The following is a 15,596-nucleotide window of genomic DNA, read 5'->3' as shown; positions in this document are numbered from 1 at the left end:
ACTTCTTGTGCGTGATGTCGGCTTTCTTTCCCCTGTAAAATAGTTTTTCCCACTTGGCCATTCAGAAAAATAATGGAAGATTTTAGAAACACTATCGTTGAGAAGGAGGGCCTTCTACTCAACATGCCAGGGGTTTCAAGAGTCACAAATATAAGCAGTAGCAGAATTTCCTTTTTTTATACTGAATGCAGAATGCAAGTCCTATGTGATCTATGAAGAAGAATCATTAGAGGTAGGTAACTTTTTTTAAACAATGATTATTTAAAAAGCCTACAGAACTGAAGCAAGATGTCCCATGCATGCATGGAATCTACATGACCAATTTTGGTGTGTTGTTCTTAGGAGAGAAGCGTGCGTACCTGTCACTGCCCAGGCCAGGGGTAAGTTCACTTTAATGGAGGTGGGGATGTCTTTACATTTTTCATGTTCTGAAAAAACTAATTTGCTCCATTCTACATACCACCTCCTTATTTACCTTTTTTTCCAATAACAGAAGCAAAAATGTCACCATTATGTGTGCGTTTGAGAGAGAAACCTCTTTACATTTATGCATATATTCTCTAAATCAGAATATGAAAGATGACAAGCCGTTATAGAACATCAGTAAATGCAGCTTGAATTCCTGCAAGTATAGTAACCTTTCTGGATGCCACTGGAAGGCCCTCTCTCCCCAAGTCAGAGGATTATGAAAGAATTGTTACGGGAAAGCCCTCCATTCATAGAATCTTAGAGTTGGAAGGGACCTCAAAGGCCATCTAGTCAACCCTCCTGCCAATGCAGGAAATCCATGGCTATAGGAGCTCCAATTGGTGGCCATTTATGGAGGCTGCTGTGGTTGTGGATTTATGTTATTAGGCACAGTCCAGTTCATTATGAGCTCATTGTACATTACATGGATGGCCTTCTCCAATCTACAGCCCTCCAGATGCATTAGACTACAACTGCCATTATCCCCAGCCAGAAGCTAGGTGGCATGAGGTAAGGCTGGAGTAGACAACACCAGTCTAGATGGTCTGACTTAGTATAGACATAAGTGAAAGCAGCTTTTATGAACAGCCATGCCATCCATATTATGTACAATGAGTCCATAATGAATTGTCTTCATTTTTTATTTATTTAATAGATTTATATACTGCTTACCTTATTTAAAAAAATATCTCTATTAGACTGCACCTAACAGCAATGCTCCTTCATTGACCTCAGTCATTTGGAGGTTGGGGTGGAAGAAGGAGCTTACTCCAGAAGCAACACTCTTCCTTAGGAATAATTCTGTTTCCTCTGGGGTGTTGCTGTTCACTCCATCTGCAACTACATTGTGCCCCATCCTTGACTGTAGCTTTGCTGGGCTCTTAAACAAAGATAGATTCATGGTAACATTGGAATGAAATTCCATTTGGTAAACATTTTCTTTACAAATATTTTTTTAAACAGAAGCATAATGCAAATTTGAAAGCCTTAAAGCCAGTCAGACTTGATAGTGAGGTAAGATGCTTGCTTTATCTGCTAGTCCAAATTTGCTCAGCTTAATTAGCTTGCCTAATATAATGAGCAAAAGGGAAATGACTTTTATATCGTTTGTAGGAGCAAGCGAAACTTGGGAAATTAGGCTTAGAACTACATAAGCTGACCACACGTGTTGACTCCGAGATGGAGAAATGGGAAGACCCAGAAAATGAAATTGTAAGACATGGACAAGGCCTTTCCAGCATGGCTTATTCCATGTACCTATTTACAAGGTAACAATGAAAGGGGCAGAGAGGGAGGAATATTATGGAAAAAACAGTTTGTCGAAATTAAAAAGTTATCCTTTGTCTTTCCGTGACCCTCTCCCCTTGTCAAAAACTACATTGTATTTTCCTTGGGATTTAACCTTCCTTTTGCTTATGTTAATTCAAAGTCTAAACTAGACATTACACTAAACGTGGCTTGAACCTGAAAATATATGAGTAATTCATTCTCCGCTCCCTTCTGTAACATCAGGAACAAACTCATATAACTTGCGTTATAACATTCTGTTTCCCTACAACATTGGCTTGCTGATGTCGTGTCACGATATTTCACGAGTCCTACTTGATGTTATTAATGGGTGGAGGAAGCTAATATGTATGATTGCTGGTTTGGGCAGCAACCACACATTTGGTGTAATGCTTAGTTTAATTTGATGCTGAAAATCACTATGTATAAAAAGAATGGTGCTTATTCACTGAAGTTTTTTTGCTGTTGAAGCAAAACGTCACCTAACCTGAGTGCAGAAACTAGCAAAATGACTGCTTGAGGCAGCAATATTTTATGAGCACTGATGAAGTAGCATGCAGTCAGTCTGGCATTCCCCAAGATCTTTTCCAGAACTGAAGGGGATGCTGTAAGACCTTGGATTATGTGTGGCTACATGCAACTCAAGATTTCCACTCCCATCATCTTCTGCAGTGTGGAGAGCCTGTGTGCCTGACAGTTTTTTCCCCCCTCCATAGGGACATGATTTTGTATCTAGGGGAAAGTGCTGTCAACAAAACTTGAGAGGTGATTAGCAGGCATTTCAAGTTGCTGCTCTTTCCTTTTCTGAACCTTAGTGACACCAGGGGAAACTACATGATTGTAATTGCAGTGACTTCCTGTATTTCACCCTTAGTTGAGATCTCATGTTGCGCCCTGCGTATTTGCAGTCAGTGCTTTTTGGTGTGTGGGTATCTGAAACAGCCCAATGCTCTCCATGTTTCCTCAGGAATAAGTACCACTGCATACAGTGGGATTTACTCCAAAGTGTGCACAGGATGCAAGGCCAAGTAACCTTTACCCAATTCCAACAAAAACAGCTCTCACTTTGCGGGTGAATTGATGCAAAATCATTGTGCCCCCCCCCCCCCCCGTGTTTCAGTCAAACTGATCCCCAAGTCTGGAAAAGTCTTCCCAACTCTAGCCATCAAGGTAACAGTTCCCTCCTTAGCAGAGCCTTTTCTGAACCACTCAAGCCTCCTGCTTTTCTGTACCTTTAGCTACCCAGTCCTCCAGAGACACACTCACAGGGCATAGAGATTAAAATGTCTTTAGTCTTGTTGGTAGAATGATTTCTCTCTTCTTCTTTTTCCTCTTGTTTAGAGGGGAGGGACTGCTGAAAACCACTCAAGATTTATTTCAGCAGGCAGAGGTAATGAAGCAGCTAAAATGGGTTCATAAGCTACTTTTAAATTGCTGTCAGCAAAACGTTATGAAGTCTAATTCCTGGAACAATATACAGTCCTATAACAGAAATATTTGCCAATGAAGTTTTGAGGCCTGGGTGCTTGTTATGATGCCCATGGGATGCCTAATGAAAACAGCTGTTCAGGCTCAAATTAATATTTCCCCTCGACCTTATTCCTCTGACGGAGCATTGGAAATTTAAAAAATGTATCTAACAAGTCAATCTGTTTGCATACATATTAGTATTTTTATACTTTCTTTGGGGATTGTGTATTATGGCTGGGAGGGGAGCTGGGGCTTCCTTCATCCACTGCAAGTTGATTTTGTATCCTTCCCTCAATTGTATTTCGGTGAGGAGGATGTTGTTTTATCGCCACCCAAACTTGTCAGTTTCCATTGGAGGAGCCTGTCTCTCCACCCCACCCTGGCTGGATGACTTCAACCTGCAGGCCAGGACAGACCGCAGAAGAGAGTGCAGCTGGCCAGTGGTGCATGTTTGTATGTGCAATATTACCAAAAAGAAGAATAAGCCAAACAGCCCATCAGCTACATACGGCAGCTCACAAGGATTGAAAACCCCTTATTTCTCTTCCCTGTGTGGGGTTGGAAAAACAACTGAAGTATTGTTCTGGACTGCCCTCGGATAGTTGGGTCACACATTGGGTGGCCTAGTATACACACTTGAGGGGAAAGCAGGGCTTTTATTTTTATTCCTATGTTCTTAGGGTTTGTATTTAACTTTCCTCCAATTTTCTGTCTTAGGCCTTTGCTGTAGAAGGATTAAAGCTTGTTTCCGCTCTTCTTGCATTTTCTAACCAGGTACAGTACAGCTCCCCAAATATTAAAACAGTTGCTTTTTTAAAAAACAAACACCTCCAGTCTTCATGCTTTAATACTAGAAGTCTCTGGCCTTTGCTTTTCCTCATGCTTTACAGATGTCTTCCATTATATAGATTCTGTAATGTTTGCTGTGTCTCACTGCCGGACATCTGTTTCAGCTAGAAGATGATGATAAACCATTGCTTCTGCAGGAGATTGACAAGATGGTCCCTGTTTATCAGCAGCTTCAGGTAACAGCTAAAAACCCTGTTCAGGGTAAAACTGCAACTTTTACAAAGGTAAGCAATTTAATGAGTTTTAAACAAAGTCTTCCTATGGAAACATTTCCCCCAACAAAACCTAGTCTTTGGTTGTGTATCTTGAGTCTTGAATAGAATGTACTGAGAGTATACGATGCTGCTAAGTTACTAAAATTAAGCAGCCCTCCCATTAGCCTGGAAAGAAATTTTGTGCTCAAGAAATATCATGTCAGCAAAGAAATATGTGTCTGATCATTATTTTTTTATCTACAAGTCTCTTGATGCCGTCAGCACCTTATAAAAAAGGGTGCTCAAGTATTTCTCCTGTTTTAGAAACATGGCTGAAATACCGACAGGTGGAATTGTCTCATGAAGCTCATTCCAAATGGGTCAGCATACTGCTTACTTCACGATTTTAATAAAAATAATAAAGGCTGTTTTCCTTCTCTCAATAGCTGTGAATGGTAGGCTCTCTTTAATATGTGAGTGTATGTTTTATAAGGGAAACAGTTACCTTTTTAAGAACTCTAAAACAAAACAAAAAATCACTTTTAAGGTGATGAAAACTGTAATTGATCAATTGGTTAAAATCCAGCCAGCTACTTATAGGACTTAACTGTCTTTGAATCAGTTAGCATCTGCACTTTCGGGGCACAATCGAGTAGGATATTCTGCAAAAGGCCAATTTAAGTAAACTGGAGCTCTGTAGGTGCAATATCATGTCCTTGTGCACGTCTTGTTCATGTCAACGCTACTTGTGCAAGGTACCTTCTGGCGAGATCATGTGCTTTACTTCTTTCAGAAACCGGGACGAGGAAACATCCAAAGGGGGGAAATAAACTGTAGTGGAGTTTGAGCCACTAATAAGTGTACTTAAGAAACGTTTAAAACAAAGGCCACTGTTTTAAATGGAAATGTTTCATGAACTCTCCCCCCCACCCCCACCCCGAATTTGCTATGTATTTAGGTGGACACCTGTATTCATAAAGCAAAGTATATTCTGGATACACTGGCCCAAGTTCTTCCACTTAGCTGCAAGTTACTAAGAAAGGTGAGTTGACATGCATGTAAACGTGGTAAAATGAGTGCATTTCTGGGTTGGAGCATTAATTATTTTTTATTAAATACATGTATTGCAGCACAAAGCAGGAAATGGCTATCTTAGAGTACATCATCCTTGGAGAGAAAACGGCTTGCATGCAGCTGTAAGGGAAGGCAGAGGCCTGGCTGGGAGAACCGACCCCTTTGGAATCAAATCCTTGGAACAACATGTAGCAAACCTCACAGTTTTGGAGAACAAACAATTCTAACGCGCTTATTTGGGAACGAAAACATTTCCATAAGGGAGTTGTACACTAAGCCTCGCCCCCTGATTGCTTTCTTTTGAGAAAGGTGAAACCAGGTTAGAAAAAGCTGTTGTAACCTTTTCACATCTAATAGATGTCATGGTACTTGGCAGTTAACGAAAGCAAAAGTCAGCTTTAATGGCTGCATTTTTTGCAAGGTGAATAACTTTTTGTTCACTGTTAACACGGCTAGTTTTGCAATCAAATACGCTTATGAATGTCTTATTCTTCAACCCCAAAGATGCTGCTATGGATGCTTAATGCACATGAACTGGATAGTCTTGGATATGCTACATGAAAAACTACTGGTATTTTTTGTTTTGTTTAACAGTCATCACTAGCGTGAGCCTAGGACCTTGGTCTATAAGTAGTTATTGCGTAGAAAAAGGAGAGGCTGGCTAAGCCTCTTGACCCCCCCCCCCCTTCTCCTAATGTGGCGTGCCAACAAGTTCTGTTGTCACAGATACCACTGTTACCTCTTGGTGGGCAATTGGGGGCGGGGGGGGGGGGGGCAGGCTACATCTCTTAAGCGACTGAGGTCCAAAGGCATCCATGCCCCTTAGAAGCATAGTTAATTACAAGAAAGCTTTAATGATGAAAGCCTTCTGAAAGCCTCACTTTTCTCAAATATATTTACCACCTTATTAGCCTACAAATAGAAGATCGTTAGTGCTAATAAAGCCAGCTACAGTTAAGAGCTTGCTTTTGTCTTGCTCCTTTTTACACAACTTTACATTCATTGAATTTTTACGGTGCGAACTAAGCAATTGTATCAGAAGTCAGTTCTAAGGGGTTTAGTGAGACTAGCTCCCTAGGATTCTAGCCGTAAATGAAAAGTTTAGCAGGTGGTAGAACAAAGTTATCAATTTAAGCTTTATCATTCCATTTGGAAGTAAGGTCTAGTTATTAAGGTCAGTCACTACAAAGGGCATTATTTTTTCCGTAAAGACTAAAAAATCTTCTCTAAGCTTGTTTGAGATATATGTATGCTTGCTATACTAACTGAGATATCACTGAGTGCACTGGTCCTACATTTCACTGTTTTTAGTATCACCACTCATCCCCCCCCCCATCTGGAATACTGTAAACTGAGAATCTTAGAAAAAGATTGATATGGTTACGATAAACTATGCCATTCATCTTTTACCTTATCTTTAGGATAGAAACTGAGCAAATCAGTAGTAAACAGAGGATTTCCAATCCCATTTGACTCCAACATACAAAGTAGGGCTAAGGAACAAATGTAATTGGTAGGTAACCATTTACCACCTACTTTCCTCTTTTCCTCTGCAACCCCAGTCCTGTGCCTGCTCCCATCTGTGGCATGTGTAGAAAAGTGGCAAGTGGAGGTAAATTTGATAATCCCACTCATCATTTTTGTCCTGCCAATTCTGGGCCCCTCTACCGCCCTGCCAGACACACTTTACGCATCTGAAGCCAACGCAGGCTAGTGAGTGTCTAGTTCTGGCTTTGGCTATCATCCATTGTACCTCACTCAGGTGTATGTTTCAACAACAAAACCTTCAAGGTAATAATATTGTAATGAGAAATTGATGATATGCTGTAAGTTTAGGGCTTTACTAATAAAGTAGAGGATGATCATATAGATGGAAAACTGGTAAATAAAAGATTTTATTGACATTAGAAACAAGGCAGTATTTTGGCATTGCTCCTTTAAATACAACAGTACTGTTATGGTCGAACTGCAGTTAAGGTATTTTGAAGTTCTATTGAGATCACTGGGAGAAATTTAAGTACATGATTGATACCCTTATTAATAAAGGAGCCTCTGGGTGCTTAAAAACTGTCTTGATTGTGCCTCATCTGGCTGAAAATGAACAACTTTTCAGTCATGTTGCTATTCCAAATTTTAAGTATGAAAACCCATAAAGTCACTTTATCATGGGATAAACTGGAAACTGTCTTAAACAATTCATTTTTCTGCTATGAAATATTTTGTTCTCATTCTGTGTATTCTATCATGTGGAATTAAAACGTTTTGACAAAATATCTTCATATTCTTTTCGCGTCAAAAGCCCCTTGGTTATTCTTTTGCTTTCTTCAAACTTTGGTAAAACAACTGCAATGTATCCCTCTGTGGAAGGCTAGGGGGGAAAAACACACACAGGAGAAGTGGGATGAAAAGCAGAGGGAGGGTACAGAGGGGGGGAGATGTGGCTAAAATCTAGTTTGAAATACTCACCTTTTCTTGTAGAAGAGATGGATTGTCCAGAATCTTTTCATTCACTTCTATCAATCTCCCTCTTATACAGCTGCAGAGAATTTCCAGTTTAGAAAAATCAAGATCAGTAAAAGCAACACAGTATAAACAAAACTCCACCTACTTACCTATATATAGTATATTCTTCTCCATCAGAGCACAAAATTCGACACAGAGGGGCGAGTTCTGTTAAAAACTGAGCACCCTGGATAGAAACATAGCATTGCAACTAATTAGGATTGTGAGAAAAGGACAAGCAACAAGAGACTACATTCCTACACCAATGGATATGCTTTTAATACTTAAATTCAAGGGATGTCACTTTATTCAGCTGTTTGTCTTCCTTCCAATCTAAGAGTAAGAGGACACTGCTGTGCCTGGCTTTAACCAGCTGTCCTCCTTCCTGTCTTCTCTGTAGATAAGCAAGTGGCCTCAGACTTGCTCTGCTCCCCTTTTCCCAGCATGAGCAGTAGAGGGAATTCAGACAGATTGGATCATACCAACAAGAGCAGAGAGCCGCCTCTTATGGCACTCTGATCTCCCCTTCCTCCCATATAGGGTCACAATCTCCCACATAAGCTCCCACAAAGGAAGGGCCAGCAGACCACTTTGAAAAAGCAGGACTCACAATCATGCATTAAAAATGGCCTGCTTCTAAAACTATCTGCCAGCACATACCCCCACCCCCATTACTCATGGCCCCGTAAGGAAAAGCAAGAAGCACAGGATAGCTAACCAATCCTTATGTTAAAATAAATCCTACTCTGAGTCATTAGGATCAGCCATTTTTTTTTAAAAAAAAAAGATTACTTGATTGAGTCGCTCACCTTTAAAGCTGGGTGTTCAGTTAAATTACAAATGAAATGAACCATACTCACCCGTTTAGATTTTCCAGAGACTTTATTTTGCAGCCTGCTGCAGTTGGCACTGATCTGGTAACTAATACTCTGAATTGTTTTTTTCTTTTGAAGAAGAGGATGGGCATCTGCTATAGTGATGACACAGATTCTACAAGAAAAGAAGTTAGAACAATTACCTATTTTGTCCCCTCTCAGGAACTAACAACTTGGCAACACTAGGGAAATGAATACAGTAAATTACATTACTCTGGAAAGTCACAGTCTTAAGCAAGAGAAACACTTGCTTAAGTCTGCTTAGTTGTACAAATATCAACTATTTGAAGGGGGAGGAAAGTGTATACTATTACTACCGTATTTCTTCAATTCTAAGACGCACCTTTTTCCCCATATAAACATCTCTAAAAACAGGGTGCGTCTTAGAATCGCGGGTGCGTTTATTATTTCTTAGAATCAAAGCTTTTTTCCTGTTGGTGGTACTGAAATTAGTGTGCGTCTTACAATCGATAGTGACTTAGAATCGAAGAAATACGGTAAATAAAACTTCTGTTGAGCGAAGTTAGTCAAAGAAAGTTCAAAAATATAATTACTTTGCTGGAGTCAAATCAGAAGAGACTTGCTTCCAAGTAAGGATGCATGGAGTTGGACAGCCAAAGTATTTAATATTCCTACTCTTACAATAATTTTGGTGGGTATAAAGGCCCAAATAAAGGATTTTGTGATGTCATCTTCTAAGGGCCTTTCATTACACTTCAATTGATGCCAAATTATAAGGAAAACATGGGCGGACAAAAATCTAATCTCAACAGGCCATTCTAGCTTCTATTATGCAAAAGATGCTGCATTTTTATGGGGCATCCAAATGCACACTACCAGCATCTATATTGCAGAGAAACTGGTTTTCCTAGCTAACTACATGTTCCGTAGATAGAAAATGATACTTAAATCACTAGCCCCCAGTCTGGTAGTATGCACGGGCTACTGGTCAATGTATATGTCTGCTAGTGATATAATTCCTGATGAGCAGCACATGCCCATCCAAATAATCTGAGAATTTTTAAAAATGTACTTTTAGTTGTGTTTACATCTCCGAAGTTGGATGCTCTCCACTATATCACTCCAACAAGAACCCTCCTGTAGTCTTGAAAACCAGTAAACAAAATCTGGGAAACACCTTCAAGGCAATATCCTATCCTACAGTGCTGCTACTCCATTTTAAGAATTTTAGCACTATGCTGTACACTCCTACTTTCTAGTATTAGAGTACACATCAGACTTGTTTAGCAAAAAACTGGAAATGTGATCCTCCTCCACTGCAGCTATCTCATCCATTCTTAGTCTTCTAACATTTTTAAAATGTAGAAAAATACTTAATGAGGAGCAGAATTCTTCAGACTTTAATTATCACCTAGTGGCAGAATAATTTTAACCCACAATTCTTTTGAGGTGGGAATCATGTTTGATGTCTGCTAAAAATATGTTACATTACTAGCAGTGTGTGTTTTCATACTGGATAAACATACTGAGTAAACACGCATCTACTTGGGCTGTAAGTCCGCTTACCTATTAGAATGCTGCAATATGCAATGGTCCTCATACTGATTACCTTTTACATCTGGAAAAAAAGTTAAGGATTACTTGATAATTTCTAGACTAGAAATGTGCAGAGTGGAAACTGAATAAAACTGCCTTCCTCTACTAACGCTACAAAAAGTATTCCGGCATCTCCAAGGCTGACACATGTATTTATGGCATAAGCTTCCATAGACCAGAGCCTACTTCATCAGATGCACAGAATGTAATCCTAAATTCATAGAGATGTAGGTATTTGTGTGGAAGGAGAAGGAAAGCAGAGGGGAATGAAATGTAAGAAATATAGACAATGATAATTAAATTGAGACTGAGATATATGTAAAATAATTTACAGTGATGATTCACAAGGCACTGTTGACAAACATCCTAGCATTGATAAGTTAATTAACACTTGTAGTATTGCTACTGAAACTACAGTCCTATGTACTTTCTTGGGAGTAAGTCCCACTGATATCAGTGGGTGTGAGTCCCACTGATACCATTATTACTATTTATATTATGCTATCAATATATTTGGCAATACAGAGCAACATAAGGAAAACAGACAGATCCCAACTTGCCCCAAGGGCAAGGCGCTGCCTATACAGCGCCAGGTTGACACTATGTTCCTCCTAAACCCTGTGATTTTACTCCTGTGGAGTGGCATTGGCTAATCCCCACACCAGGACAGAGCACTGGGTTTCTGGCAGTCATCCCAGTATTGGAGCCCCTCCCACCGGGTTCCAGTGACCAATCGCCAATTGCCATCCGCCCGGAACGCCCACCCAGATCAACCACAGAGCAAGGTCAGATGCCCGAAATTGGGGTAAGTCCCCAACTTTTTAACAGCACAGCTTTGCAAAAAAAGCTCCATGGTGGCTGCAAATCTGCAGCTGCGTCATATAACTGATGCAACACTAATCTGCAGCCACCGTGGGGCTTTGAACTCATAGACAGCCCCCAGGTTTCTGCAGCAGGGAAAGGCATGGATGATAAGGGATGAGTGGCACCAAATGTTGCATGTACAAAAAGTTGCTGTGTGCCAGTGATGTGGTCCAGGCTTACAGCCAGAAAGCAATGCTTTCTTTCAGGGTACTCCATCCTCCCCCCACCCTCCAACAATCAGCCTTCCTTGGCCACTGGGAATAGTCCTCATTGGGCTGTTTTTTTTTTGGTAGTGATAAGAGGAGGCTCGCCCTACTGAAGGTTTTTCTATTTATTTATTTTTATTATTATTATTGTATTTTCGCAAACCTCCCCGCAATCTACTGGCATTTTCCTCTACTTGTGCGTTGGATGTGCTCTTTGGGCTACCTAACGCTCGGCACCCGGTTTGCTATTGGTACCGTTAGTTGACGATGCATCAGGTTGGGGCAGCCTTACCCCAACCTGATGCCTTCCAGTTGTGATGGACTACAACTCCCAGCACCCCCAGATCTCGTGTTGGCTGAGATGCTTGGAGTTGTAGTCCAACGCGCCGGGCTGAGGGTGGGGGGGCTGCCTTTGAGCATTTCAAAAACTATGCCTTCTACTGGCCCTGCAAGCCCCAATTACCCTTCTGGGGTGGGGGTCTGTGTTGCAATCATTCTCCCTTTACCTGGTTTGTACCAACGGGTAAAATACCGCTCCGTCACGCCGGGCACCGTTGTCATGGCAGCTGGAACCTCCGGGCCTTCCCTGTTCTCCGTTGCCATAGCAGCTGGGGCCTCGGGGCCTTCCGCCGCCATGATACGCAAGCGTGAACTGAGAGCCGAGCCAACCCCCCACCCCCCGCTCCACTCTCGCCCCCGAGAGACTTCAGCGGTATGAGTTTAGGACCCCACAAGCCCTACGCCAGAGCGGGAATATGGAGAGCCATAGAGCTAAGCGAACAGCAACCCGGAACAGCTTCATGACCTCAAGGTCGCCGCCGCCGCCGAGCTCGGGAAAGGAGAGAGGCGGGTCTCTCTTTCGAGGCAGGGAGCTTCCGGGTTTACACTACGGGCCATTTTTAAATCTCCCCAGTGGTAGAATCATGGAATAGCAGAGTTGGAAGGGGCCTATAAGGCCATCGAGTCCAACCCCCTGCTCAATGCAGGAATCCACCCTAAAGCAGCCCTGGCAGTCCAGCTGCCTCTAGTGTGGGAGAGCCCACAACCTCCCTAGGTAACTGGTTCCATTGTGGTACTGCTCTAACAGTCAGGGATCTACAGAAATCAGTGAAGACATCCGGGACTTTAGCATCGCTCTGCTTGGGCACCAGTGTGCCCATCTCGAACCAAGAGGCGGCACCAAAGAGCGCGATCCTATATATGTATACTCAGAAGTAAGCCCCATTGAGTTCAACGGGACGTACTCCCGTTAAGACTGGCTGAGTTGGGGGGACATGCTAATCAACTGGGGGGTGGGGTGGGGTGGTAATAGGAACGGAATGGGAAACAACCGTTGATTAGCGTGTCGTCCGAACTCGACCAATATGTAGGAAAATGTAGTTTTTGGGAGAGTTGGATTTTAAACCTTGAAAAGCTAGCACCGCCAATGCAACTGTTAATGCAAAAGCTGTCTTTTGTCCTTTTATTGCGAGGCGGGTTTATGGTAATCAGCATGTGTGGCAGGGTGTTGCTGTTTCATTCTTTTACTAATGTACAGCACCGTGTACATTGATGGTGCTATATAATTAATAATAATCAGCTGAGAGAATGGCTCACGACAGTCTGGCACAGGAACACCCGCTATCAATATTGCAGGTTAAAAGGTGGTACTGAGTGTGGTTTCAGATTGGGTTGCCAACAAAAGTCTGGTTGTAGCAAAGATCAAGTCCAGCACCGTTTCGCTCTCACAGCCCGTTCTCAATTGCACGTAGAAGTCTGGCTTGCGTTTTTAAATAGATGTAAACTCAAAAAGCACGTGAAGACAGACCTAAGAGTGAAAGAACCATTGGCTGTGCAGGCAAGGGCAGATGGGAGTTGCAGTCCTAACATCCGGAGAACCTCACGTTCACCACCACTGCTCTATGGTCTGCCCAAGACGGAAATTCAGATGATGTCCCTCGTACCACTTTCTCGCTCTAGAGGCGCCACAGAGTCCACTTTCGCGGCTACGTGCGGGCATCCCGCGTGGGGTGGGCAGAAGCTGAAGAAAGGGACAATCATAAGGGTGAGGGTGCATATTTGGTCTACAAGACCCTTGATCCCTGCCTGATTTGCAGGAAAGCCTGCTTCCCTCCACCTTCAGAGGGCTGGATTATTGGCGCGATTTTTACTTTGGTATTTTGAAAAACACACCTCCCTCCCTCCCATGGCCAAAGCCGCTCCTCCAAACAAATCTTTTAAATACCGTTATCAGCCTCTTTCCTCACTTCCCTCCCCAACCCCCAAACATGAAGTCTAGAGACACAAGACCAGAACCAACTACTAATTGCGGCCCCACGTGGTAGCCAGCTTGGGGGCAGTAGAGGAAGAATAGCAGCTTAATTTGAATTAGTGCTGGCTACTTGCCCTATAGCTTTAAGGTGTCAACTATTTCACAGCCATAACAGCTTCCCTAATGCCTAGATCCCCCACCACACTCCATTTCCTTGATTTAGAAGCATGGATAGGGGAGTGCGAGCTCACCTACTTAACATCTGGCTATCACACAGTTATCACACACAGGAATCCTGCTAGGAAGGTGGGGGGGGAGCAGGAAACAATCAAAGAAGTATGAGCTGTTTTGTCCTCTGAAAGGAAGGGGCAATCATAATCCTAAGGGTAAGGTTGCACATTTGGGTTATAAGAGTCCTGAACAGTGAACTTCTTTATAAGGTGACTGCTGCGTTCAGGTTCTGTGGGAAGGACTATGCCACTGCTCTGAGAGTCTAGCTCTGCCTGGAAGGTCTCCGCTTTTACAAGACTTCTTGTCGCCTCTGTGCAGAGATGCTAGTAGACACTCCAGTTGTGCTACTCCATGAGGGTCCTGAGACTCAGGTTAAGGGTAAGAGTTTGGGTTTGTTGTTGTTGTTTTTTTAAAAAAACACTGGCTGGAAACAGGGAAGGTGAGAATACATTTTATAAGTTCCAAAGGAATGGTTACCAATTGGGATGCTTCTGTCCAAGGGTTAATAAGGGAGATTGTCTGTCAGAAACGTGCGTTATTTTCATTCAGTTCATGCTTCTAGGGGTTTGCCAGACTGCTGGGGAACGTGAGCAGGAGGGTGCTATTGCACTTGTGTCCTGCTTGTGGGTTCCTCGTCTACTGCTGCTTGACCACTGTGTGAACAGAATGCTGGACTAGATGGGGTCTTGGTCTGATCCAGCACGGCATCTCTTAAGTTCTTATGTATCCCAAATTTGCCAGTGTAGCCTAATTTGCGTATGTAACATGCCAATGGTTTTGCACAGCAAGGTTTTTTGTGAGGTAGACAAGTACTTTTTACAATATACTAGTGCCCAATTAGTTCTTGCTTATCATTAAAAAAAAAAAGACGCAAAAGCCATGGTAACGTTCGTGGAGGACATACGCTTGCTAGCTTTACTTCTCTTATAGTGGGTTCTGAATCTATCAGGCAAATTAGTCTGCCTGTGGAGTAAGCAGGAGACGAAGAGGGCCCCATAGCAATGGCCTTCCTCTTTAATGCGATACCAAGAAAAATCTACAATCATCTCAAAGATGAACATTGGGGGGTGGAATCAACGAAGTATCTCCCTGACAGCTCTGAAACAAGACTAGTAGTAGCAACAACACATTTTTGGTGTACGGAAAGCCTTTATCAGGACAAATTTGCACAAATTATGTAGTTAGAAGTTAGTATTGTAAAATAAGGATGACTTAACTGGCTAGTCTGTGAAGCTGAACTATGAAATGTCACTAATCAGCTGCTTTAGGACACTGGCAATTCTGTTACACATGCTTAAAGCTTTTCATAGCATCAAGCTCTCAAGAATCCAGCTCTCTAGGAAGTGAAGGATGTTCTTTCCATCAGTGATTCTATTTTTAACCATATGCATGGTGTGAAAAAGTTGTTCTGATTCAAACTATTCACCCTCTACCAATTGGCTGCTTAAGACTCATATGCACCGCTAAATTTGGACAGAACTGCAACTATTAAGTGTGCACAAAATGCATAGCTCAGAACAGAATTGTCTGCAGTCTCTTCCTAACTACTCATGTTTCTGTCTGTGTAGTCTATCTTTAGAACTATCCCACGATTGTACCTCTGGCAACCTGCGTTTTTTATTGGTCTTATGTTTCTGCCAGCACTTTTACCTAAATCAGGGTTGGACAACCCTAGTTCACTTTGGGTTGAGGAGTGCATGTTGTGTTGGACACCCCCATCCTGATTGGGGTGGGTGGAGGATTTAAACTTGCCTTTCTTCCCAGCGAT

The 15,596-nt window shown here is 42.3% G+C and overlaps 2 protein-coding genes across 2 annotated transcripts in view; one reads left to right on the top strand and one right to left on the bottom strand.

Annotated features, from left to right (window-relative positions):
* The window catches only part of CTNNAL1 (catenin alpha like 1), a 54,179-nt gene extending 46,566 nt beyond the window's left edge, over positions 1-7,613 (top strand). Inside the window, exons 12-19 of the mRNA XM_063130207.1 lie at positions 343-380; positions 1,432-1,482; positions 1,582-1,736; positions 3,097-3,145; positions 3,943-3,999; positions 4,179-4,298; positions 5,227-5,310; positions 5,399-7,613. Of these exons, the coding sequence (XP_062986277.1) occupies positions 343-380; positions 1,432-1,482; positions 1,582-1,736; positions 3,097-3,145; positions 3,943-3,999; positions 4,179-4,298; positions 5,227-5,310; positions 5,399-5,569 (725 nt within the window). The 3' untranslated portion in view covers positions 5,570-7,613. The remainder of the gene's footprint in view (positions 1-342; positions 381-1,431; positions 1,483-1,581; positions 1,737-3,096; positions 3,146-3,942; positions 4,000-4,178; positions 4,299-5,226; positions 5,311-5,398) is intronic.
* On the bottom strand, positions 7,219-12,082 carry ABITRAM (actin binding transcription modulator). The gene is made up of 6 exons (XM_063130208.1): positions 11,853-12,082; positions 10,247-10,298; positions 8,705-8,834; positions 7,955-8,031; positions 7,809-7,878; positions 7,219-7,710 (listed from the first exon to the last, which is right to left on the bottom strand). The coding sequence occupies exons 1-6, from the start codon at positions 11,980-11,982 to the stop codon at positions 7,585-7,587; spliced, it is 585 nt and encodes a 194-aa protein (XP_062986278.1). The 5' UTR covers positions 11,983-12,082; the 3' UTR covers positions 7,219-7,584.
* Positions 12,083-15,596: the final 3,514 nt, after the last annotated feature.

The sequence above is a fragment of the Elgaria multicarinata genome, chromosome 7 (assembly GCF_023053635.1).
Source record: "Elgaria multicarinata webbii isolate HBS135686 ecotype San Diego chromosome 7, rElgMul1.1.pri, whole genome shotgun sequence".
NCBI classification, from domain to species: domain Eukaryota; kingdom Metazoa; phylum Chordata; class Lepidosauria; order Squamata; family Anguidae; genus Elgaria; species Elgaria multicarinata.
This window is presented reverse-complemented; position numbering and strand designations above follow the sequence as displayed.

Excerpts from the sequence above, each read along its gene's own strand:
- ABITRAM (XM_063130208.1), bottom strand. The coding sequence starts at position 11,982 with ATGGCGGCGGAAGGCCCCGAGGCCCCAGCTGCTATGGCAACGGAGAAC. Across the intron at positions 8,032-8,704 it reads TCTCTGGAAAATCTAAACGG|GGTGCTCAGTTTTTAACAGA; the intron begins GTGAGTATGGTT and ends GTTTCTATCCAG. Across the intron at positions 7,879-7,954 it reads GAAGAATATACTATATATAG|CTGTATAAGAGGGAGATTGA; the intron begins GTAAGTAGGTGG and ends AATTCTCTGCAG.